The 22,191-nt window shown below is 42.4% G+C and overlaps 1 protein-coding gene across 4 annotated transcripts in view; it reads right to left on the bottom strand.

Moving 5' to 3' along the window:
- The window catches only part of wdfy3 (WD repeat and FYVE domain containing 3), an 86,615-nt gene that overhangs the window by 63,683 nt on the left and 741 nt on the right, over positions 1–22,191 (bottom strand). For 3 of the 4 annotated variants that reach the window (XR_008895854.1, XM_056591688.1, XM_056591691.1), the window contains exons 2-17: positions 17,514–17,724; positions 17,114–17,237; positions 16,545–16,654; positions 16,037–16,246; positions 14,556–14,748; positions 14,042–14,228; positions 13,687–13,853; positions 12,974–13,471; positions 8,937–9,038; positions 8,134–8,327; positions 7,265–7,536; positions 6,719–6,916; positions 5,951–6,034; positions 4,023–4,209; positions 1,702–1,916; positions 1,461–1,573 (exon numbers count right to left, since the gene is read on the bottom strand). Coding sequence is in view for 3 of the 4 variants with exons in the window: in XM_056591688.1 (XP_056447663.1) it covers positions 1,461–1,573; positions 1,702–1,916; positions 4,023–4,209; positions 5,951–6,034; positions 6,719–6,916; positions 7,265–7,536; positions 8,134–8,327; positions 8,937–9,038; positions 12,974–13,471; positions 13,687–13,853; positions 14,042–14,228; positions 14,556–14,748; positions 16,037–16,246; positions 16,545–16,654; positions 17,114–17,237; positions 17,514–17,693 (3,034 nt within the window). In the remaining variant the exon portion in view is untranslated. The remainder of the gene's footprint in view (positions 1–1,460; positions 1,574–1,701; positions 1,917–4,022; positions 4,210–5,950; positions 6,035–6,718; positions 6,917–7,264; positions 7,537–8,133; positions 8,328–8,936; positions 9,039–12,973; positions 13,472–13,686; positions 13,854–14,041; positions 14,229–14,555; positions 14,749–16,036; positions 16,247–16,544; positions 16,655–17,113; positions 17,238–17,513; positions 17,725–22,191) is intronic. The other variant, XM_056591690.1, reaches the window with a different exon arrangement.

Consider the following 22,191-nt stretch of genomic DNA (forward strand, 5'->3'; position numbering starts at 1 on the left):
TATTTCATTGTATTGCTCTAAATGCATACTAATGCAGACTGTAGATATATTTATGAGTGACGTTTACCAACACAATGGCTTGGTCGTAACACACTCACCCATTATCTCTATCTCTCTCTCTCTCTCACTCACACACAGAGAGAGAGAGAATGTAATTCAAAGTTATGTTGATGTATCTGCACTCTTAATGTTGCTGATTTCTACAAGGCAAAAAATTAACTTAAAACTTAGTTCCCTGGCTCCATTCGTCTTTGTAAGTAAATGTTCTTTTTTTGCCTTTACTATTATGTCAGAATGCACCAGAATGCTTTGTTTGTTTGTGAAAATCACAAAAAAATCTTGTGGGGGAGGATGCCCCCAGACCCCCGTACAGGGGTTTGGAATGCAAACGTTCAGCACCCCCTCAAATATATTCCACCAGCCGCCACTGGTCTGGCGTTATAATTGATTTACCTCGGGTGTACTGTGGAGTGGGTAAGACTGTTTTATTAGCAGGCTAGTATTGCCCGTTGCCGTTCGCCAGCCTAGCACGAGCGAATTCTGCAACTACAAGGACAGAATTAAATGTGTTGAAAACTGTCTCCAATGATAAAGAACACCATGGCTAACTTGGGAATCATGTCATGTCCAAAATTCCGAACTACCCCTTTAATGCTCTAGTTGTGTTTAGAAGAACAGAGCCTGTATTTATGCTCTAGTTGTGTTTAGTACAGAGCCTGTATTAATACTCTAGTTGTGTTTAGAACAGAGCCTGTATTTATGCTCTAGTTGTGTTTAGTACAGAGCCTGTAGTAATGCTCTAGTTGTGTTTAGTACAGAGCCTGTATTAATACTCTAGTTGTGTTTAGAACAGAGCCTGTATTTATGCTCTAGTTGTGTTTAGTACAGAGCCTGTAGTAATGCTCTAGTTGTGTTTAGAAGAACAGAGCATGTATGATGCTCTAGTGGTGTTTAGAAGAACAGAGCATGTATGATGCTCTAGTGGTGTTTAGAAGAACAGAGCCTGCATTATTGCTCTAGTTGTGTTCAGTACAGCGCCTGTATTAATGCTCTAGTTGTGTTTAGATGAACAGAGCCTGTGTTAATGCTCTAGTTGTGTTTAGAAGAACAGAGCCTGTATTAATGCTCTAGCTGTGTTTAGAAGAACAGAGCCTGTATTAATGTTGTAGTGTTTATTTTCCTTTTGTGTGAGTGTCTGTACTGTCTGTATGTATTCCCTTTTGTAAAGCGTTGTTGATTACCAATAAAAAATAAAATAAAAAATGCTCTAGTTGTGTTTAGTAGAACAGAGCCTGTATTAATGCTCTAGTTATGTTGAGAAGAACAGAGCCTGTATTTATGCTCCAGTTATGTTGAGAAGAACAGAGCCTGTATTTATGCTCCAGTTATGTTTAGAAGAACAGAGCATGTATTAATGCTCTAGTTGTGTTTGTTTAGTACAGAGCATGCCAGGGTCTTACTTCTCATCTCAGCATCGTAGCTCAGGGAGCTGGGCTTGTGGACGCGGTACTGTTTCAACAGCTTCTTATCCCACGCCCCACAGTTCAGAGGGTTGCCCAGCCGCAAGAACTCCCTGCAGCAGGAGGGGTTAGATAGGAAGAGAGGTTAGAGTTGTGAGAGTGTGATTAATGCGTGTGCTTGTGTAATGCATGTATTATTCGTGGTACGTGCGTTTATAGTGTCTATCTGTGTGACGCCTACCTGAGGGCCATGGGCAGCAGGGCCTGGGAGGCCAGCCTCTCGAAGGTCCTCTGGAGGGGAGGGTGCAGGGGGTGGTCCTCGTCCCCCAGCGCGTGGCCACAGCGCTGCAGCAGCCGCTGGTGCAGCCCTGCCTCACACAGCACCTGCTGGTTTCTCTCGCTGTGCACCAGCACCTGCAGCAGGTTGGACACTGCCAGCTGCAGGTCCAGCGCATGCTGTAGAGAGAGGGAGAGGGATTTGGCAAAAAATAAAGCAGACGCATTTTCTACAAGCCAAAGGAGCGATGAATGGGGTTATACGTTATAAAATACCAGAAATCCCTTGTATAAGCCGTATCTTATTACGCATCTTTGCCTATAAGCCAACTACATGTATCGCCCCATGCTGGCGTGAAACCGTAACCAAATTGTTTAAGTGTACGATATTTCTTAGGGTCGTGGAAGGCGCCGCGTTGCACGTCAGCTGAGGGTTGAGAACCGAGTACATCCGTGAGGAACTGGAGATAACGCTGATTTAAACTTTAGTAAAACTTTACTTCTTGCCAGGCTCAGAAAACAAGATGTTCTTTATTTGGCAGGCAATTAATTTAGTCACAAAGGCATTGAATTATGGATCATGAACTGAGGGCACAGGCACATTGTGTAAAACGGACTTCCTTGTTGCTTTAGTCAGTTATGAAGTGATGCCAATGTTTATTTATGTAAAAGGTTGCAAAAAGTTTTTTACTCACAAACCTCTGATGCATATGGGCTTTTCTGTCAGGCTATCTTTTTCTTTCAAATCTTTTTGGTTGCAAAATCGACCTATAAGCCGTTCCAGAAAATAAGCCTCGGCGACGGCGTTTTGGTTTGTAAAATTAGGTTTCACTGATTTATTTAAAATTCTTATGTTAATGTTGCCTACACAAAAGTCTGTGAGGGTTCATATCGCTACGCAGAGACCTGCACACACCCAAGTTTGCACAGCGTGGATGTACAGCAAGATGGGGTGTCCTCACTGAGGTTTTGCATTAGCTAATCGCTGATACATTAAACGGCGAATGAGCATTGCGTAGAGTTTGACAGCCTGACAACAGAATGAAAAGAAAACATCCCTGGACGTTTTGCTTTTTCCACCTCTTTTCACTAAAGCCTTGCATCTCACAACTCCTATCCCCCAACCTCTGAGAATAGATACAATATCCATCCCTTAGGGCAGCGGTTCCCAAACTGGGGGTCGCGACCCCCCGGGGGGTCGCGGAGCACCGTCAGGGGGGTCGCGGAGAGATGGGCCAGTTTGCATATTAAAAAAAAAAAAATAAAAAAAAAAATAAATTATATATATATATACGAATAATTATATGAAACATTATATTAAAATACTGGCGTCAGAATAGGCTTTTAATGCACAGCCACTTTGCAGGGAGAAATCCACCTTTGAAAAGAACCCCCTGTAACCCCACCCTTTGATTCTATATTTGTCGGTTTGTCCCGCCATCGAACGTCAGTCTGATAATCGGCCCGCAGTGATTAATTCAGTGATTCATTTTTCCTCAGCGACGACCATAATTCTATCTCGTTGATTTCACGATGGAGAAATTTCTCGCACTCGGTCAAAAAAGAAAGGCTGCTGCTGCTGCTGCTGCGATGAATAATTTTTTTATTGTTTTATAATAACACTTAAGCCAAAAGGCTATATTTGCATATTTACATGGCTGTCTCTGAAGATTTATATTACATAGTAATAATAACATTATTAAAAATAACAATAATAATAATGGTGATGATTACTGCATAATAATAATGATAATAATAATAATAACAATAATAATAATTTTGAACATTATTATTATGCATAGTAACATTAATGCACTAAGTTGGGGGGGGGGGGGGGGGGGGGTGCTGTCGCGCGGGGCGGGGGGTCGCGAAAACAGTCTCAAGTCCAAAAGGGGGTCCCCTGAAAAAAAGTTTGGGAACCACTGCCTTAGGGGAAACTGGTCGGGGCTACGATCAGATCATCAGAGAAATAGAAACACTATAACAGGTGAACTACTATGAATAAGCAAGGGCCGGCTTAGCGTGCCGTGTACATCACTTTGGATAAAAGCGTCTGCTGTAAATGTATGTAAATGTAATAAGCAAAAACTAAGAGAACCAGAAACAAGGCGCAGGGTGTTGATACAGTTACAATTCTCTGATAAGAAATGATTGCGCTGCATCGGAGAACATTTTTAAATGCTTTAACTCTGTTGACTATTTTGTTTGTATACATTGAGAACAGGGGTCTCGAACTAGGGTTCCTTCAAGGATTTCCTCAGACAATACAGAGTGTGAAGGCCTGACCTCTGGTTGGCTGTCGGAGCTGACGGAGGGGAGAAGGTCCAGGATGGCCAGCACCGCCCCAGGGTGAATGACCACCACGTCGGAGGAGGGCTGGGGGGGCCCGGCCTGGGGGTTGGCGTGGTACACCTTCAGGTCATTCACTGCCTTCACCTGGGCAGGGGGGCCTGAGGTGCCATAGTACCCGTGCCTGGGAGGACACGTTGGAGACATTACTACTAGAGAGACCAGTCCAGAAGGGACCAGTGGACACCAGTCCAATTTAGAGTAGTTTACTGAAAAACCTTAAAATAACACACTTAAATACCACAGAGAACATTCACTTAAAAGGAGAAATCCGGTGTAAAATGGATTTGGGATATGTTTGGTATGATAACGAGTTGTAATGTTTGTTTTGGAGCAAAAAAGCGCAGATAGAGGCATTATTAATTTGGCTGTTTTTAGCCGTTTCTATAAAAACGCTATAAACTTGGAACGATAGGGGCATGTGTTATGGTAAAAACTGAATCGCTATTTTAAAACCACTTAAAAGGTTTGAAGTAGACACTTCTTTGGTAGTATAATAAGGGTTAGGGTAACCCTATTAAGAAGGAAATTCTTTAAACACAATACCATCAGTAGTTCACCCGTCAACGCCATCTGGTTTTTAAGACTCGATAAGTAGATTGACGAACACAGACATTGTGACATCCATCAACAACACACAAGCTCTGTATTCGCCAATCTACTTATCGAGTCTTAAAAACAAAATGGCATCGACGGGTGAACTACTGATGCCATTGTGTGTATAAAATTTCCTTTTTAATGAACAATCTGTACACTTACAAATTGATCAATGCCTCGTTTTATATTTTAAGACCCTTCTTATACTACCAAAGAAGTGTCGGGCTATTTCTAGCCTTTTAAGTGGTTTAAAATAGCGATTTAGTTTTTACCATAACCCATGCGCCCATCATTCCAAGTTAATAGCGTTTAGGTCGAATCGGCTAAAAATAATGCGTCTTTACGCGCTATTTTGCTCCCAAACAAACATTCCAACTCGTTATTCTAATAAACATATCCCAGATCCATTTTACACCGGATTTCTCCTTTAATATACCACGAGAACAGTCACTTAAAATATCACGAAAACAATCAGTTAATATACCTCGAGAACAGTCAGTTAAAATACCACGAGAACAGTCAGCTGAAATACCACGAGAACAGTCAGTTAAAATACAACGAGAATAGTCAGTTAAAATAACACGAGAACAGTCAGTTAAAATAACATGAGAACAGTCAGTTAAAATATCATGAGAACAGTCAGTTAAATACCACTAGAACAGTCAGTTAAAATAACACGAGAACAGTCAGTTAAAATAACATGAGAACAGTCAGTTAAAATAACATGAGAACAGTCAGTTAAATACCACGAGAACAGTCAGTTAAAATAACACGAGAACAGTCAGTTAAAATACCAAAGACAACAGTCAGTTCCAATACCACAGAGAGCAGTCAGTTAAAATAATCAGAGTACTATCGGTCTACAAAAGTTAGTCTTCAACACTCAATTAAGTTTGGTTGAAGATTGCACAAGCCAATAACACCCCTTTACAGTCTAAAGGTAGGAAATCAAGGTTACAGTGGGATAAGAGGAGGTGGAGGAAACAGAGGTGGGAAGAGGAGGTGGATAAGGAGGTGGTTTCATTTAGTTAGGTGACTAACCTTAACACTGTTTTTGTCTTTATTACAATTAGTCAAAAGGACTATTGTTCTTATATTATATTACATTTTATATAATATAATATACCATTTGATATTTCAAGGTGTTTTTTTTAACCTTGAGGTCTTGATTTTTTAAATAGTGATATCTGATTGGTGCTCCTGCTCAAATCCCCGGGCTGGGAAGATAAACAGGCTAGAAAGCCAATAGGAAGAGAGGGTGGCGCTACCTCTTCCTGGTCAGCGCTGGAGTCCCCCAGGGGGAAGGAAGAGACGACTCCTGGCTGAGACAGGGAGGAAGTTGCTCTGTACGACTGCGCACACACACACACACACACACACACACACACACACACACACACACACAGCAAAGCAGGAGGTTAGAAAAGAGAAACACAGATCAAGAAAGAAGAGGTTAATGAGAACGCCAGCCAGCGAGCTAGAGACAGTGAAACATCAAAGATATACAGATAATAACAAGCGCCACTTCATAGCGGAGTGAAAGGGTCCTCGCTAAGCAACAGCTTATAGACGTCATAGTAGACCATGACAGCCAGCATGTCTGAAACCAAGAAGGTCAAGCCGAAATGCTGACACAAACGCACGCACACATCTTTTCAGGGTAGCTGTGTCGTAATCTGGTCAAGACTTGACTTGATTGACAACCATCTGTCCCCTGTAGCTATTTCAGCTGCACTACAAAACATACACAAACAACCCCAAAACACACACACCAATCAAAGTTTAAAAAGGGAATGTTTTCTCAGTTTCTGCAGAAGGGTTTTAGTGAAAATCTTAAACAAGCGGAAAATTAACCCATGAGCTGAAATGTGACCAGCACAGTGAAGTCGCCTCACAAAGGAGAACACTTTTGCACAACCTCCAAGCTTCCCATATTTGAGTCCCCTGTGTTCCAGAGGGAGAGAGCTGGACCAGCGATAGACCCATCATGTGTGTGGTCAACAAAAGCAAAAATCATAGATGCGTAAGTGAGCAACCTGTCGAAGGAATCTGTGGCCATCTTGTACAGGTAGATGAAGAGCTTGCTGCAGTGTTTAAGGGTAGGGCAGACTCCCTCTCCTGCTCCTCCTAGCGGGGGCACGTCCTCCTCAAGGAGTCTTTGGAAGAGCTGGGCGTTGGAGGGGAAGATGGTCGTCGGCCCCAGCTTCTTAGTGTCTGAGAAACAGCCCAGGAGCCTGCAGGGGAAGCAGTAGGAGTTAGACTGCATCTGATATCAAGGAGGAGGAGTTAGATCATTTGATGGTATAGGAGGAGGTGGATCATCTGATAATATAGAGGAGGAGGAGGAGTTAGATCATTTGATAGTAAAAAGGAGCAGGAGGAGGAGGAGGAGGCAATTCGATAATTTGATAGTATGGAGGAGGAGGAAAAGGAGGAGGAGTGTGATCATCCGAAAGTATAGAGGAAAGGGAGGAGATGGAGGAGGAGGAGGAGGAGTTGGTACATCTGATAGTATGGAGGAGGAGGAGGAGTTGGTTCATCTGATAGTATGGAGGAGGAGGAGGAGGAGCCAGAGTTCTTACCTGACAGCGTCAGCCAGCTTTTCGTACTGGATCTCCGTGCGGAAGAAGTGTGAGTTTGCAGGTTCATAGCGCATGGCGGCGGTCAGCGTGCAGAAGATGGTGAGCAGCAGCTCAAACACCTGGTTCTGATTGGCCAGCTCCCAGCCCTGTCGCGGTGGCTGGCACAGGGAGCGCTCCATGGCAACCAGCAGTGAGGTCACGTAAACAAAGCCGCCCACTTTACGGAAAACGGTGCGTGTGCGATGGCTCTCCCTCAACACGGTCAACAGGGCCTGAGGAGGAGAGCAGAGAGGAACCTAAAGGCCTGGAGACGCTCGGTCAACAGCCGCATGTATACAACAAAAGCAGGTGGGTGTAACATCAACGCCACACGGCTGCAGCAGTGTGCGCAACCTGGCAGCTCCAAGGTAAAGCGAACCCAGCTTACAATCCAATATTATTATAAATTACTATCCAGTTATTTGAAAAAGGGAGTGACTTTTTATATTCATTTTACGTGCTGCATGTGATGTGGTGGCATTATAGTAATGTAGTGTGGGGTTTGTAAGTCAGCAAAATTTCCTCAACCATAGCCTTTGGAAAAGGGAAGTTAACATTTAAATGTCCCTCAAAATGGTGAACTAGAGAACTCGCACACTTCCTGTTCTTCTTCGACAGGGCCATAATAGACCTTCAACAGTCTGATGAGGCATTGAATAGAAACGCAGCCGGTTCTAATTAGACAAACCTTCTGGTTGCAACTAACTAAATAAAACAAAATAAAAAAGGTTGAAAGTCAATGCTTTATTTCACATTTGTTTAACTAAAAAGTAAAAATACCAAGTTTATGTGTGCGTGTGTGTGTGCAATGTGCATGTGCGTGTGCGTACCCTCAGGATGTCAGCCTTCAGCTCCATCTCGGTGCAGGGTGCTGAGGTCATGAGCCCAAGCAGGGTTCCCATGTCATCGTCCCCGCTGGGAGAAACCACCAGCTGCTGGATGATCAGAAGAGCCTGCTCTCTACACTGGCGGTAACGGATGATGTTGTGGACACAGCGAGCGCCCCCGAACTCTCTGAATAGACCTGGAGATAGAGACCGTTAGAGCTCTAAACTACCTTGAGATAGAGACCGTTAGAGTCCTAAACTACCTGGAGATAGTGACCATTAGATCTTTAAACTACCCGGAGATAGAGACCATTAGAGCTCTGAACTACCTGGAGATAGAGACCATTATAGCTCTGAATTACCTGGAGATGGAGACCGTTAGAGACGTAAACTACCTGGCGATAGAGACCGTTAAAGCTCTAAACTACCTGGAGATAGTGACCATTAGAACTCTAAACTATCTGGAGATAGAGACCGTTAGAGCCCTAAACTACCTGGACCTTGACAGTTAGAGACACCTGGGAGATAGAGAAAGTAAAAGAGCCTTAAACTACGGGAGATAGAAACACTTGGAGCCCTATTGACATGGTGATAAGAGACAGTTATAGCCGTAAAACGTATGGTGATAGAAACTAAAGAAAGCAAGGGAGCTCTAAACTACATGGTGATGGAAACTGTTATAGTGCTCTTAAGTAGCTTGAGATGATGGCAGTTAGGGAGTCCTAAACTGCCTGGACATAAAAAAACACGAAAAGCCCCCATTGTAGATAGATAGTAATACAGCGTGAGTGTGAGTGAGTGAGTACCTGCGTTGATATTGGAGCCCTGCAGAAGTACTGTCAGTGTCTCCATCACGAGCCAGGCCAGCTGTTTCTGCTCTTCCACCACTGAACTGTTCCTACTGTCACCTGGAGACACAGAATATTGAAATATATATGATAATTATCAACTACTATAGAATATAACCTAGAAAGGCACCCACACACACCTGTCCCTTTCCCCAAGGAATTCCTACAACTTATACTTGAAGATCAGTATGCACTCCTAGGCCCACAGTAGGGCTGAACGATCTATCGTTTTCGACCGAAAATCGCGATCTTAAGCATTACGATTTTGGGATCGTCAAAGCTGCGGGTTTTTTCTTTTTTTTTTTAATATAATTTCTTTTCTTTTTTTTCTTTTTTTTTTTTTTTACAAAAGTGAAATTATTTTGATGCTGATGAGCCATTGAAGCAAGTTTACTTAAGAAAGAGGGCTCCCTTTTTATTTGACTTTTTTGGTTGTTGTTTTTTAGGTACTTGAATAAACAGTCTTGCATTTGAAATCTGTTGCCAGCAATTTCATTATTGCATTACCTTAATGGAATTCATTGGTTATATTAATTTATACTGAAACTTGATTTAAAGAAAATAAATCGTGGTTGAAATCGAAACCGCAATCTCTACCAGAAAAATCGCAATTTCAATTTTTTCTTAAAATCGTTCAGCCCTAGCCCACAGAGATGTTATCCCTCCAACATGTCCTGGGTCGTCCCCGGGGTAGCCTCACAGAGGGTTGTGTCAGAACACCTGGTTGTTGGGCCTCTGTTCAGGAGGCCTGAACCACCAGGTGTTCCTCAACTTGCTCCACTTCATGCGGAGGAGCAGGAGCTTCATCCAGATCAGCAGGTTCCTCCTGCTGTCACGGAGAGTGAACCCGGACACCTTCCCTGGGGAAAGTCTCTCCCCCCTAGCCTGAGGAGGGCATACCATCTTCTTCCAGCAGAGAACCATGATGTTAGGGGTGGGCCATATGAAAATAATATCAGATCAAGATTTTTTTAGCAGGATCATGATCCACAAACTACTCATGATTATTTTTCATGTTTTGCAAGTTATTTAACAGTACAACCATAAGAAGAAGTGAGAATGCGCCGCAAAGGAGAAAAGAAAATGAAGTCTCTAACACGTGCTGTAAATGTTTCCTACATATTCATGCTTAATCATAAAGTGATGGTGAGCAGGGAGGGAATGGGTCAATCCGCCGTCCAAGTTTAGCAGTGTTACCTGAATACTGAAACATTGAATGGATGGCGTTAGAGAGAGGCGCAGGGCTAGAGAGAGGCGACAGCTGGTGAGGTTCCAGCAGTTAACTCACCTAGACCCACAGTGCCGTGGTCCACTGAGTCTACCTCCTTGTCCCTGCTTAAGATCACGTTATTGCGTTCATAATGCACTTGAAGGATGTGAGTGTTAACAAATTAGCAGGACACCCTACAGGCAGGGATAACGCAAACCTCTCGCACTGGTGAGAATTATTCTCTCCATGGGTACTTGTATTTTAAGTTTGTAATCAGTCACTACTACATACATTGTCTTCAACAATACAGGTTTTGCCATAACGGGCTGAGTACTGTGCGTAGTCTGGCAGAATGGAGCGGAGACTGGCAAATGCTTGATTTCACAGATGTTTTATATTAATTACTATTGGTGCAACGGATCACGGATTACCCGTGATCAGTACAGATCAACCCTCACGGTTCGGGACACAAAGTGATCCGCGGATCGGCTGACCATGCAATTTTTTTTTTTTTTTCGAATATTGTCCGTTCACATGATTGGTGCATGTTTAAAGGACAATTCCGGTATTTAGCACATTGAGCCCCCTCTGGATTGTCTAGGATGAAATATAGTGGTTGACACCGAAATGTTGACTATTTGTCCTGTTACGGGTATTTGCCTCATTTTGAATGGACCCTGCCTGCATCAGTATGGCTGGTTATGGGCATTCCCAAACCTGTCCTAAAACCTTAACAAAACGTTAGTTTTCAGAAATGTGCAATTCCCCGAGTGGTTAGTGGTGTTAGTTGATGTTCCTAAACAAGTATCGTAGCGACAGCGTACAGTTTCTGTTGTGTTTTATTTGGCATTTTGTAAATCCAATTGAAACGGAAACCGGACCGGAACCGGAAAGGGGCTGTTTATGTTTGGTTGTAGTCTTTTCGCTCGGTGCTCCGTATCAATAGTAGGGCTAGAACCGAGCGAAAAGACTACCTTTCCTTTTCCGGTCAACGAGCAATGAGTCTTCCAACAGAAATCAATGGATCTACAAAATGCCAAATAAAACACGACAGAAACTGTATTTCGCTACGATACTCCTCGTACGATACTACGAGGATGTCTGCATTGCCTGGGGAGAGACTCTACACTCTCCCCAGGCATGGCAGACATCCTGCATTTAAAGTTGTAAATCCAGGTCTGCTGTGCTTCCTTTGGACACAGGTTTTTTATTTTATTTACTATCCATGTTAAAAAAGAAGAAGGAATAATGCCTCAGATTGCTTTATTTTGTTGTAAAATGTTTTAAGATTTAAATTATACATTGGATGGAAATCTTTAGTTAAGTTTTTATTTTATGTATATATTTTATATACAGCAATTTTTTATAAGTATTTACTATGCTTAAATTGTTCACTTTATTTTGTTTTACACATTTGAAGATTTTATTTAAAGTCACATTTGTCTTGTTATCTTTTTTGTTGTTGATCCGAAAATGATCCGACCCGTGACTCAAAAACCGTGACATGATCCGAACCGTGACTTTTGTGATCAATTGCACCCCTATTAATAACGGTGCCTCGCATAGTGGGAAACATTGATTTCAAATGATGACTAATATATGTATATATTAGAGCTGTCAGTTAAACGCGTTATTAACGGCGTTAACGCAAACCAATTTTAACGGCGTTAAATTTTTTATCGCGCGATTGACGCAATTATTTTATTAAAAAAAAAATTATTTTATTTATTTTTTTGGCTCAAAACAAAGAAGCAGTAGCCTGACTGCTATGTTCAAATGACATTTGTTCAAAGCAGTCGTTTAATTGCACTATAGGCTCTTTTTTTGTATCGTCCTGTTTTGATCAGTATATGCAAATGTTGTTATCAATAAAAAATCATTTGCACAAGGCAAGCCGATGCACCTCACCATGTTGATAAGAGAATTAAAATAAGAAGAATTATGGGACAAAAAAATCAAGCGATATTTAGCATAGAAAAAGAATTTGTGATTAATCGCGATTAATCGTGAGTTAACTATGACATTAATGCGATTAATCACGATTAAATATTTTAATCGCTTGACAGCTCTAGTATATATATATATATATATATATATATATATATTGATATTAATATATAACCGTGGAATGTAACACACTAGCTGAAATATTGGGTTCACTTAAACTTTAATATCAATATATACTGTATATATATATATATATATAACAGTATATATTGATATTAAAGTTTAAGTGAACCCATTATTTCAGCTAGTGTGTTACATTCCACGGTAACTTTGTGATACACTTTTAGTTCCGTCGTTGTCTATGAGCGTTATAATAAGCGATGTTATACATGAAATGTGCCACACCATGGAGTTATTCTAGAAGTATCCGAGAAGCTTAACACTCACTCGGATGCGGATATCAAAAATAATCCGCTGCTCAGACAGAGCTTCAGGGTCCACACACGTCATTGCGTTACACTATGGGTGGCCCTTATTGAAGGTTATAACCCTTATTGAAGGTAATAATCCACTTTATTGAAGAAAGTATGATTCAAGAACTATCTAAGAAAACAACTTTGGATCCTTGTTTGAGCCATCGCACTTAGCTGATAGAATGTGCACGATGATAACAATCTTTGTAAAGACAGATCATCATAGCGCATACCCCTGCATGACTCTCATGTAAGCCATCAAAGCCAAACAGACAACATCATCTGCCAATAACAGAGGCCACCTTCAACTCATCCGATGTTCATCCACTCAACTTCTAATCATCCACTAATAGAGTGTCACCTACCATGCTCGTTGTTCTGCGGGTTTTGTTGCGTCGCCGTGTTCTGCTGTACCGCAGGGTCCTTGAGCAAAGCGGTGTACTTGTGCAGAAGGTTGACCAGCACCTCCAGAAGGCCCACCTCTCGCAGGACATCGCTGAAGACGGCGTCGTGGCGTGCCAGCTTCAGTAGCATGCGGACAGCGGTGCTACTGCACGCGTGCGAGGTGCTGGACTTGAGCAGCACACTGACACTGAAGAGCTCCTTACAGGGGACGTAGTTCAGGTTGAAGACCACAAACTCCAGGAGCTCAAAGTACTTGACCTGGGCTTCGGGGAGCTTGGCCACTCGCTCTGCGAACTGCGACAGCGTGTGCTGCGCCTCCAGGATGAAGTAGTTGGCAGGCTCCGCGGCGTAGATGTTAGCGATGGCGTCGAGCACCATGCGAGCCAGCCTGCTGGTCTTGGCACGCAGGAAGGCGTTCTGCAGAACGGAGAACGCCTGCAAGTTCCTCACCGTGTTACCTAGACAACCATGAGGCAGAACAGAAACAATGTTACCTGTACAGGAGAATCAAACCACAGACATTTTCTGTTTCTGTGTCTGTTGACTCTATGAGGCAAAAGGAAGAAGTGAAATAAGTATTCACCTTGCCATCATCAAACCGTCAACCATTTTTTTATAACACGAGAATAGTATGTTGTGGCTCTGTGAGTAAGAAGGGATGATCAGGCGTTACCTTTCCCAGAAGGCAATGGGAGGACAAAGCCGGGCAGGAGGAAGGGAGCTCCAGTGGTCAATCCGGCAGGCTTGAGTTCTGTTACTCCATATGTGGTCAGACAGGTGACCAGGTTGACGAGGTCCTTCAGTGCATCCTTTGATTCATCCTCTTTGGCCTGCTCCAGTCTGAGAAACAAGGCTCAAGGTTACTAGTAAGTTTGGTTGCAAGGAAAACACATCTTTGATCTTCTGTGTCTTGGCATTTTATTTCAGCTGGATTCTTTGCTGATCATCTCCTTCATTTTAATGAAGTTGACACTTATTTTTACGTTTCACGTCCCTGGACAGGCAGTCTAATCAGGACAGGTTCGTACCTGAGCATTAGGTCACAGAGGAAGGCGTAGCCCTGGCACATTCGAAAATCATCCAGAAGGGTCTGGGAAAGGTGGCTAGAGTCTTTCAGGAAGCAGGAAAGGCCTGCAAACATCTCTACAATCTCCAGGGGGGAAAGGTCGTCTGACTGTTGCATGTTCTGGACACAGGTGGAAAGACATTCCTTCTCTGCAGGTACAGAGGAGGGGAGATCTAGGTTAATTTACAATAGATTAAGATAAACTTTATTAATCCAAGACTAGGGAAATCCACTTGTTACAGCAGCTCAATAGTACAAAGTAGAGGTGATTTATTACAAATAAAAGTTAAAAAATAAAATAGATAGCACAACAAAACTAATTCAACACAGGAGCCAGACATGGAGCAACACCAGGTATAAGGAGAGTAGCTAAGTCAAGGGAAGTAGCAGATTTATTAATCCATAATGCTTTTACTTTTGAAGGTTTACTAAAAACACTTTCGAAGGCTGTAAATAAACTGAATTGATGCACTGACCGTGGATGTACTTGACCACGTTGACGCTGAGGCCGTGGCGTGAGATGGTGGCCAAAACCTCCCCAGCACTCCTCCTCCAGGGGAGGTTGTGAGGAGGACACCAGGAGGTGATGGCGCTGAAGAGGAGCTGGAGGTCGTCCTTCTGGGCCAGCTCCTCCGCCGGAGACACAAAGCTACACAGCTTCACCAGGATCTGAGCACAGTCACAACATATAGGAATATAGAGGGGTGCTTCAACAGGGGGCCTCACGCTAATGGAGTAGATGTAATGTATACTTTGAATAACATAATGTGTTTTGTAATAATGTAGAGATAGGTAGAGTTGTGTTACCTGAACAAACACTTTATTCAAGAGGACTTCTTATGTCATTTAATAATGTAGTCATACATGATGCATTGTAATAATGTAATAATATAATAATCTACTGTTGGTGAGCGTGGGAGAGAGGGTGAACAAATGCCTTCTGTAGTAGGGCTTAAGAGTACTGCAATAATGTATTATGCTTTTTAATATTGAATAATATCATGTATTGGAATACAGGCGAGTTACCTGGAGAAATACTTTCAGTAGGAAGGCTTAAGTGTGTGAATTATGCATTATTGTTCATTCATAATTCAATATGCATTAACACCTTTTTGGTGTTACAAAACTGTTTTGCCAGAAAATAAATAAAATGATCAATGCGCCCAGGCCCCTTGCTATGATTCATGCTTAATTTTTCTAAACAAACTGGAGGATGATGTTTGTAGTCACAAGTTATTTTATTTGCTTTTAGTTTTCTTGGTTATTTAGAAAAACTATTTTTTTCTGAGATTGTTTTTTTGACTACTCACTTTCCCCTTGTGTGCTATAGATTTTATCAATTTTTTTAATTTTTTTATTTTTTTAAAGTGACACATAAAAGCCTGTTAGTGATGTTCAGACCTACTATATGAAGCAGTACCAATAATAACAACAACTTGGTCGCTTCCATTCGATTTTTTTACATGAACCCCCCATCCCATACCCAGCCCACACAGCAAAGCACATTACTTGTGCATTTTTGCCATTTACTGGACCAGTGCTTTCTTCCTATTTTGAGCATCTATGTGCCTCACTTTGGCTTTCCTGTCCTCCTACACTGCAGTTTTCCTGCTACACCTTATCACCTACATAATTACTTGTATAAAACAGGCTGCTTACAGTAATTCTCCATGCTGCCTGAAAGTGGAGCTAGCAGCAAACGAGACGGCACAAGATGGTCTATCAGCAGCAGCCGTCCCAGGGCAAAGTCATGACACACCCTACTTTGCCTCTCAGTGACTTGGACTCGTGATAACCTCGACGAGACGGAGACGGAGACGAAGACGGAGACCCCCCCCCCCCCTTTTGGCAGTTCTACACAATTCACATGGATGCCCGATTTGAGTTAAAACAGCCAATTTCACAGAAGGCTGACGAGTTTCCCCCCTGATAATGTGTTGTAAGAGAGGTGAGTTACCTGAACAAACACTTTCTGCAGCAGGGCGCGGCGGTCGGCCAGAGGCAGCTCCGGGTTGCCGGAGTTCTTGTCCTGTTGGGGAGGGGCTGGAGGAGGGGGAGGGGCGGGGCCCCCCGGGGGGTCGGCCATGTTTGGAAGGTCGAAGAACAGGTAGAGACACTTGACCAGTGTGGAGGGCACCGACATGGTCGTCATGCAGTCCACTGTTTTCTGGAGGTCACAATTCAGGTTCTTATTATTAATATTATATTATAAATTATTCATTAATTATTAATCATTCATAGGATTTAGGTTATGTTCAAATTGTATATTAGGATAATATAGAGTTAATGGAATATTTCATATAATCTACATGACAATGTTAGTGTATTTTTTTTCATGTTTTATTAATAATATTATATATAGTGCCCTTTCTTTTCTTTCGTGTTACAAAGTGTGTAGCGATAACGTGATAATGGTTGTGTGTGATAACGTTTGTGAGTGAGTGAGAGAGAGGTAGGGTCCTCACCTGTCCAGAAGAAGCCAGTAGGTTGATTGTAGAGAGCAGCATCCATCCCCTGCTTGTCTCCTCACTCTGGTTCACCTCCAGGAACTGGACGATAGCTCTGCTGGCTGCCTCTGCAAGACCAAGCACAAACACAGATTAATACATATGCAAACACATTTGTGTTGCACGATATTGGTGGAAAATGAGATTGTAATACTTTTGTTCTTTGAATATATAATGCAATATGAATTTTATAAGAGGTGATTAAGGTGCCTACCTTTCGGACCACATTTGATTTACTCACTTGAATGGTTGGTTTTCCGAAAAACCCGTAGATATCACATTAGAGAATGTTAAATATTATTTAACATTAAAACAAAGTGTGTTTATTATGAAGAAAGAAGAAAAGGATGCCGCATTTGCAGGCTTGGACAGGCTAGGACTTAATCATCCTGCATCCCGTATTTTTGATGTCGGTGGAGTTGATAATTTGCTGCTCTCCCAACGAGGATGACAAAGCTATTGCGGCTACGCTAGTGTTGAGTCTTTTTGTGGTTACACACACACACACAGCAGGGTGAGTTAGTTACCTGTGGACTTGTTGGAGGCCCTGCGCCTGATCTCCGTCACCATAAGTCTGGACACCTGGGTGGTGAACTGAAGCACGTCTGAGAACTTCTCTGTCATGGTGCTCGGTGGAGCATTACCAAACACCTACAATACACACAGGCTTAATATCAAATACACCTGTTTGACAACTTAAATATATAATATCATTGTAATGTGTATAATATAGTTATACATTTCTTCATAAATCGGTGTCCTGTACTTGCTCCTACACCTGCTTTTTTTGTCTTGGATTAATAAACCATACCATCTATTGTCTAAACATGATACCATAGCAATCTTCCCTGCAGTTGTCACTAGTAGTACTGTAGATCATACAGAGCTACAGTAGAGACGGAGCTGGTGGTTGGGGGCGTGGCCTACCCTGTTGAAGACAGGAAGCATCATGTAGAGCTTCTCCTCCTGCTCCTTCTGGGTCATGTGACGCGGGGGATGGCAGAGCTCGGAGAAGAGGCGTCGCAGGTGCATGAGCCCCAGCGCGTTGTCCTGCGGGCTGCATTCCTCCTGCCTGGGCCTCCCCATGATCCTCTTCACCATGTTCATCCTGGGGGCTGTCGTCAGGCCGGAGCCAGCCCTGGGAGGGGAAGACAGAGATACACACAGACAGAGACACACAAACACACACACACACACACACACACACACACACACACACACACACACACACACACACACACACACACACACACACACACACACACACACACACACACACACACACACACACACAGAGACACACAGACAGAGACACACAAACACACACACAGAAAGAGAGACACACACACACAGAATGAGAGACACACACACAAACACAGACACACAAACAGACAGAGACACACAAACACACACACACACAGACAGAGACACACACACACAGACAGAGACACACAAACACGCACAGACAGAGACACACACACACTCACAGAGACACACAAACAGACAGACACACAGACAGAGACACACAGAGACAGACACAAACAGACACACAAAATCCCAGACAGAGACACACAAACACACAGACACACACAAAAACCCAGACAGACACACAAACACACAGACAGAGACAGAGAGACAACCACATTACATAGGGATTGTTGAAGGCATTTCTTCACATTACTATATAATTCACTTTAAAGATTCATCATCTTTAGTCTATAATGTCCTCCTATGTCCGACTATTGTTGAGTCACGTGTCTCGACTCCTGCATGCCATCACAACCACCAAGGGACATAATAACATCTCAGCGATATCACGCCAAACCAGTGACATCGTGCCGTCCCAGTGACATCACATCCTCCCAGCAGGATCAGATGGTGTATCCCCACTGCTACTTGGCAATCAGTGTAAGGGTGGCAGGGTGGCATCCACCTCTTTCTCCCTCTCTCTTGTTCTCTTTCCATCACTACAGACAGAACCGTTATTGACTCATCCTTTTCCTTCTGGCGCAAATACAAATGTTTATTTAAAGACACACACACACACACACACACCCCCACACCCACACCCACACACACACACACACAGTGTACTTGTTTGGGTGTGTCCTAGTTTATGTTGACTAAACTATTGTATTATTATTATTACACATGCACGCCTACTGTAAAAGATAAGAGGTAATCATCAAAATGGAGGTCTGTTGTCCATGTGTTGATATGAAACACAACACATTAACCTGGAGTGCAGAGCCAAGCTAGAAGAGACAAAGCTAGAAGGAGGAGGAGACAATGTAGACATCTCAAAACAGAAGCAGTTGATGGGTGATTTCAAAAGATCTACGTCCGCAGTGAGTTGTGGGTAGTAGTTGATAGAGTCGAGCTAAAGACAGTCAGACAATGAGACACCACGGAGCTGAACTGTGAGGTAACACCATTAATGTAGTGTGTTCATATATACATGAGAATGCTTCATGGGGATCTTTGTTTCTTTCTTTTTTGTTTGGTGATTCTACGTCATTTTGCGCAATGACTGGAGAGTTAGTCATGTTATTTTGCCACGTCTCACATGAGAAATGCTGTGTCAGTTTTAAACACAACACAGTCAATCCATAATGAAAAATACTTGGGGAGTTAAACAAGGCTAAAGCAGTAGAGGAGTTAAACAATGATAAATCTAGAGGAGTTTAACCATGCTAAAGCTAGAGGGGTTGAAAAAGGCTTAATCTAGAGTAGTTAAACAAGGCTAAATCTAGAGGAGTTAAACATGGCTAAATCTGGAGGAGTTAAACAAGGCTAAATCTAGAGGGGTTAAACATGGCTACATCTGGAGGAGTTAAACAAGGCTAAATCTAGAGGGGTTAAACAAGGCTAAATCTGGAGGAGTTAAACAAGGCTAAAGCTAGAATAATTAAACAAGGCTAAATCCAGAAGAGTTAAACAAGGCTAAAGCTAGAGGAGTTAAACAAGGCTCAGGGGGAAGATTGAATTCTGACGGTAGCGGAAAGGGAATTCAAGCGACCACTTATTGGCCCACCACGGCTCAGTTCGAAGCATTCCCTTTAGCTGAATGCCACCTTCTATTAGTCCCTGGGATCAGTAGCAACGGGAAGGGGGTGCCAAATCCTAGGAGAGGGAGACGGTATGCCGGAAAGCCGGGGTCTTCAAACAACTTGGTGCCACTGGTAGTTGGAGACCCGGCTGTGATGTAACCATCAGACATGTTCTCAGAGCAGGGGGAGATGGGGAAGTCCACCCAGAGAACCGCAGTGCCAGCACAAAGACAAACAAGAAGCACTCAGACCGGAAAAGATACTGTGAGCTTTAGCGTTTGCACATTCAGTGCTTTTGCTTGGATAAGTGTTCTGTAGTTCTGTTTAATGTTGACAGACACATTATGGTCTTATAATAGTGTTATAGTGTTTTACATTTCAAAGCCCAAAACTGAACAATATCAAGGGAAAATTGTTTTAACTTCAACAGTAAGCATGTGCCCTCTGATTTCCTTTTCATATTAAGGATACATATAGCTTTTAAGTTTTGCTTCAATCATAAGGAAGATATTTCATCCCAACGATATAGAAAGAAATCACAGTCAGCCGTTAAGGAACTTAAACTCAAAACCAGTATTGGCTAGAACCTGTGAAAAGGGAAGAGACACTGTCCACCTATTCCACAGAGACAAGCGCATGCAGTCAACAAGAGAGTGATGTTAATGAGCTAATATTGGCATATAAAAAGGCATACCATTACCACACCAATCCAACAGCTCATATTGACTGTGACTAAAATAAAGACAAACATGGTCGTACATCAATAGAGACATGACATCCCACGTTATAAATCCCTCCTGGTTGAGTTCCCAAGACATAAACAAAGCTAGTTACCCTGGAGACACCGAGGCCTACCTGTTCTGCATGCGTTCAGCAAGCATCTCAAACAATCAGCAAGGCAACAGAGAGATTGTATTGTCTGCTTAGCGATGGAGAACCCTGACCTAAAGGAGCTTTGTCCAGAAGTCAGCCGGCCTGAGGCTGGCCGGTACCCCCGTCTCCAGTCTGTGGGGGGGGGGGGGGGGGTGGACTGTACCATTGGTGGTTGAATACAGGGGAGGCCAGGTCTGGGCAATGGATCAATAATCATCATATGATATGGTTAAATATTGGCATAAATTTCAACCTTTGACTCCGACTTTCTGTGTCTGGTTTTCAAAATGCCATTGCAACATGCGATTCAATTTCATTTGATTCAAAGATGTGAAGAACTTAGGCAGATAACCGGGCAATTGTTTCTAAAAAAAATAGTCATATACCCTTAGATACCTACCTACTACCTAGTATACTGTACACTTATATCAACTATTGTACGACTAATCTATACCACTAGACACCTAATCTCCTATACCTAGACTTATTTAGCATTAAATACCTTGTCTACGGCACCATTAGACAACTTGTCTATTATATCACTAGGTACATAATCTACAATACACTACACACCTAGGTAACTATAGCAGTAGTTACCTATAGCACCATTAGACACCTAGTCTATTATAACAATAGATACCTAGACTCTCTCGAGCAAAAAAAAAGTACTTAGTTGTATAGCATCTTATCCTAGCTAGCTTTGTTGCATACAGGGAATGGGTTAACCTAGCGATTGTTAGTGCTTTGAACTTGGTTCTAAGAACCTCCTTACTGTACCTACAGTGACATATTGTTCGTCCTTCTTCTGACAAATATACTTATTGTAAGTCGCTTTGGATAAAAGCGTCTGCTATATGCCATAAATGTAAATGTAGTGTCCCCTCTACCACAAGATACCTAGTCAACTATATTACCACCATATACCTAGGCTACTATACCACTAGATACCTAGTCTACTATATTACCACTAGATATACCTAGTCTACTGTACCCAAAGATATCTAGTCTACTATACCACCTATTCTACCTATTCTAGTATACGTCTCTACACGATATACATTTACATTTGGGGCATAAAGCAGACGCTTTTATATAGCAACTTAACGACGAACCTACCATACAACTAGATTTTTTGTGTACTTTAACACTAGATACCTACCATACCTAGGATACTTACAACTAATTAGTGAGTCTAGTCTATACCACTAGATACCTATAGTATACCACATAAGTAGACAACTATACCACTAGTAGAGACCTAGCATATTGTACACTTAGATATCTAATCTACTATAGTACGACTAGACACCTAGTCTATGCCTCTAGACATCTAGTCTACTATACCACTAGTATAATACATCTCTTATACCACTAGATACATAGTCTACTTTAGCACTACCAAGTGTATTTTCCCACTAGAACAAATAATACAACTAGATTCCTTGTGTACTATAACACTAGATATCTATAATACAACTAGACACCTACTCTACCAATATATACTGTACCTACCATATCTATGCATCTAGTGGCAGTCAGTTTACCTTAGATCTTGCAGAAATTGCCAGAGGTGAGAGTTTTACGCATGACTGCTGTGTGCCATCTCTTCAGGTCCACAGGCTAACAGTAGGCTAACAGCAGAGTAACCGCAGCTAGGCTAGATGAAAAGGAAGGTAGCCACA

Source organism: Gadus chalcogrammus, chromosome 6 (genome assembly GCF_026213295.1).
Source record: "Gadus chalcogrammus isolate NIFS_2021 chromosome 6, NIFS_Gcha_1.0, whole genome shotgun sequence".
In the NCBI taxonomy this organism is placed as follows: Eukaryota; Metazoa; Chordata; class Actinopteri; order Gadiformes; family Gadidae; genus Gadus; species Gadus chalcogrammus.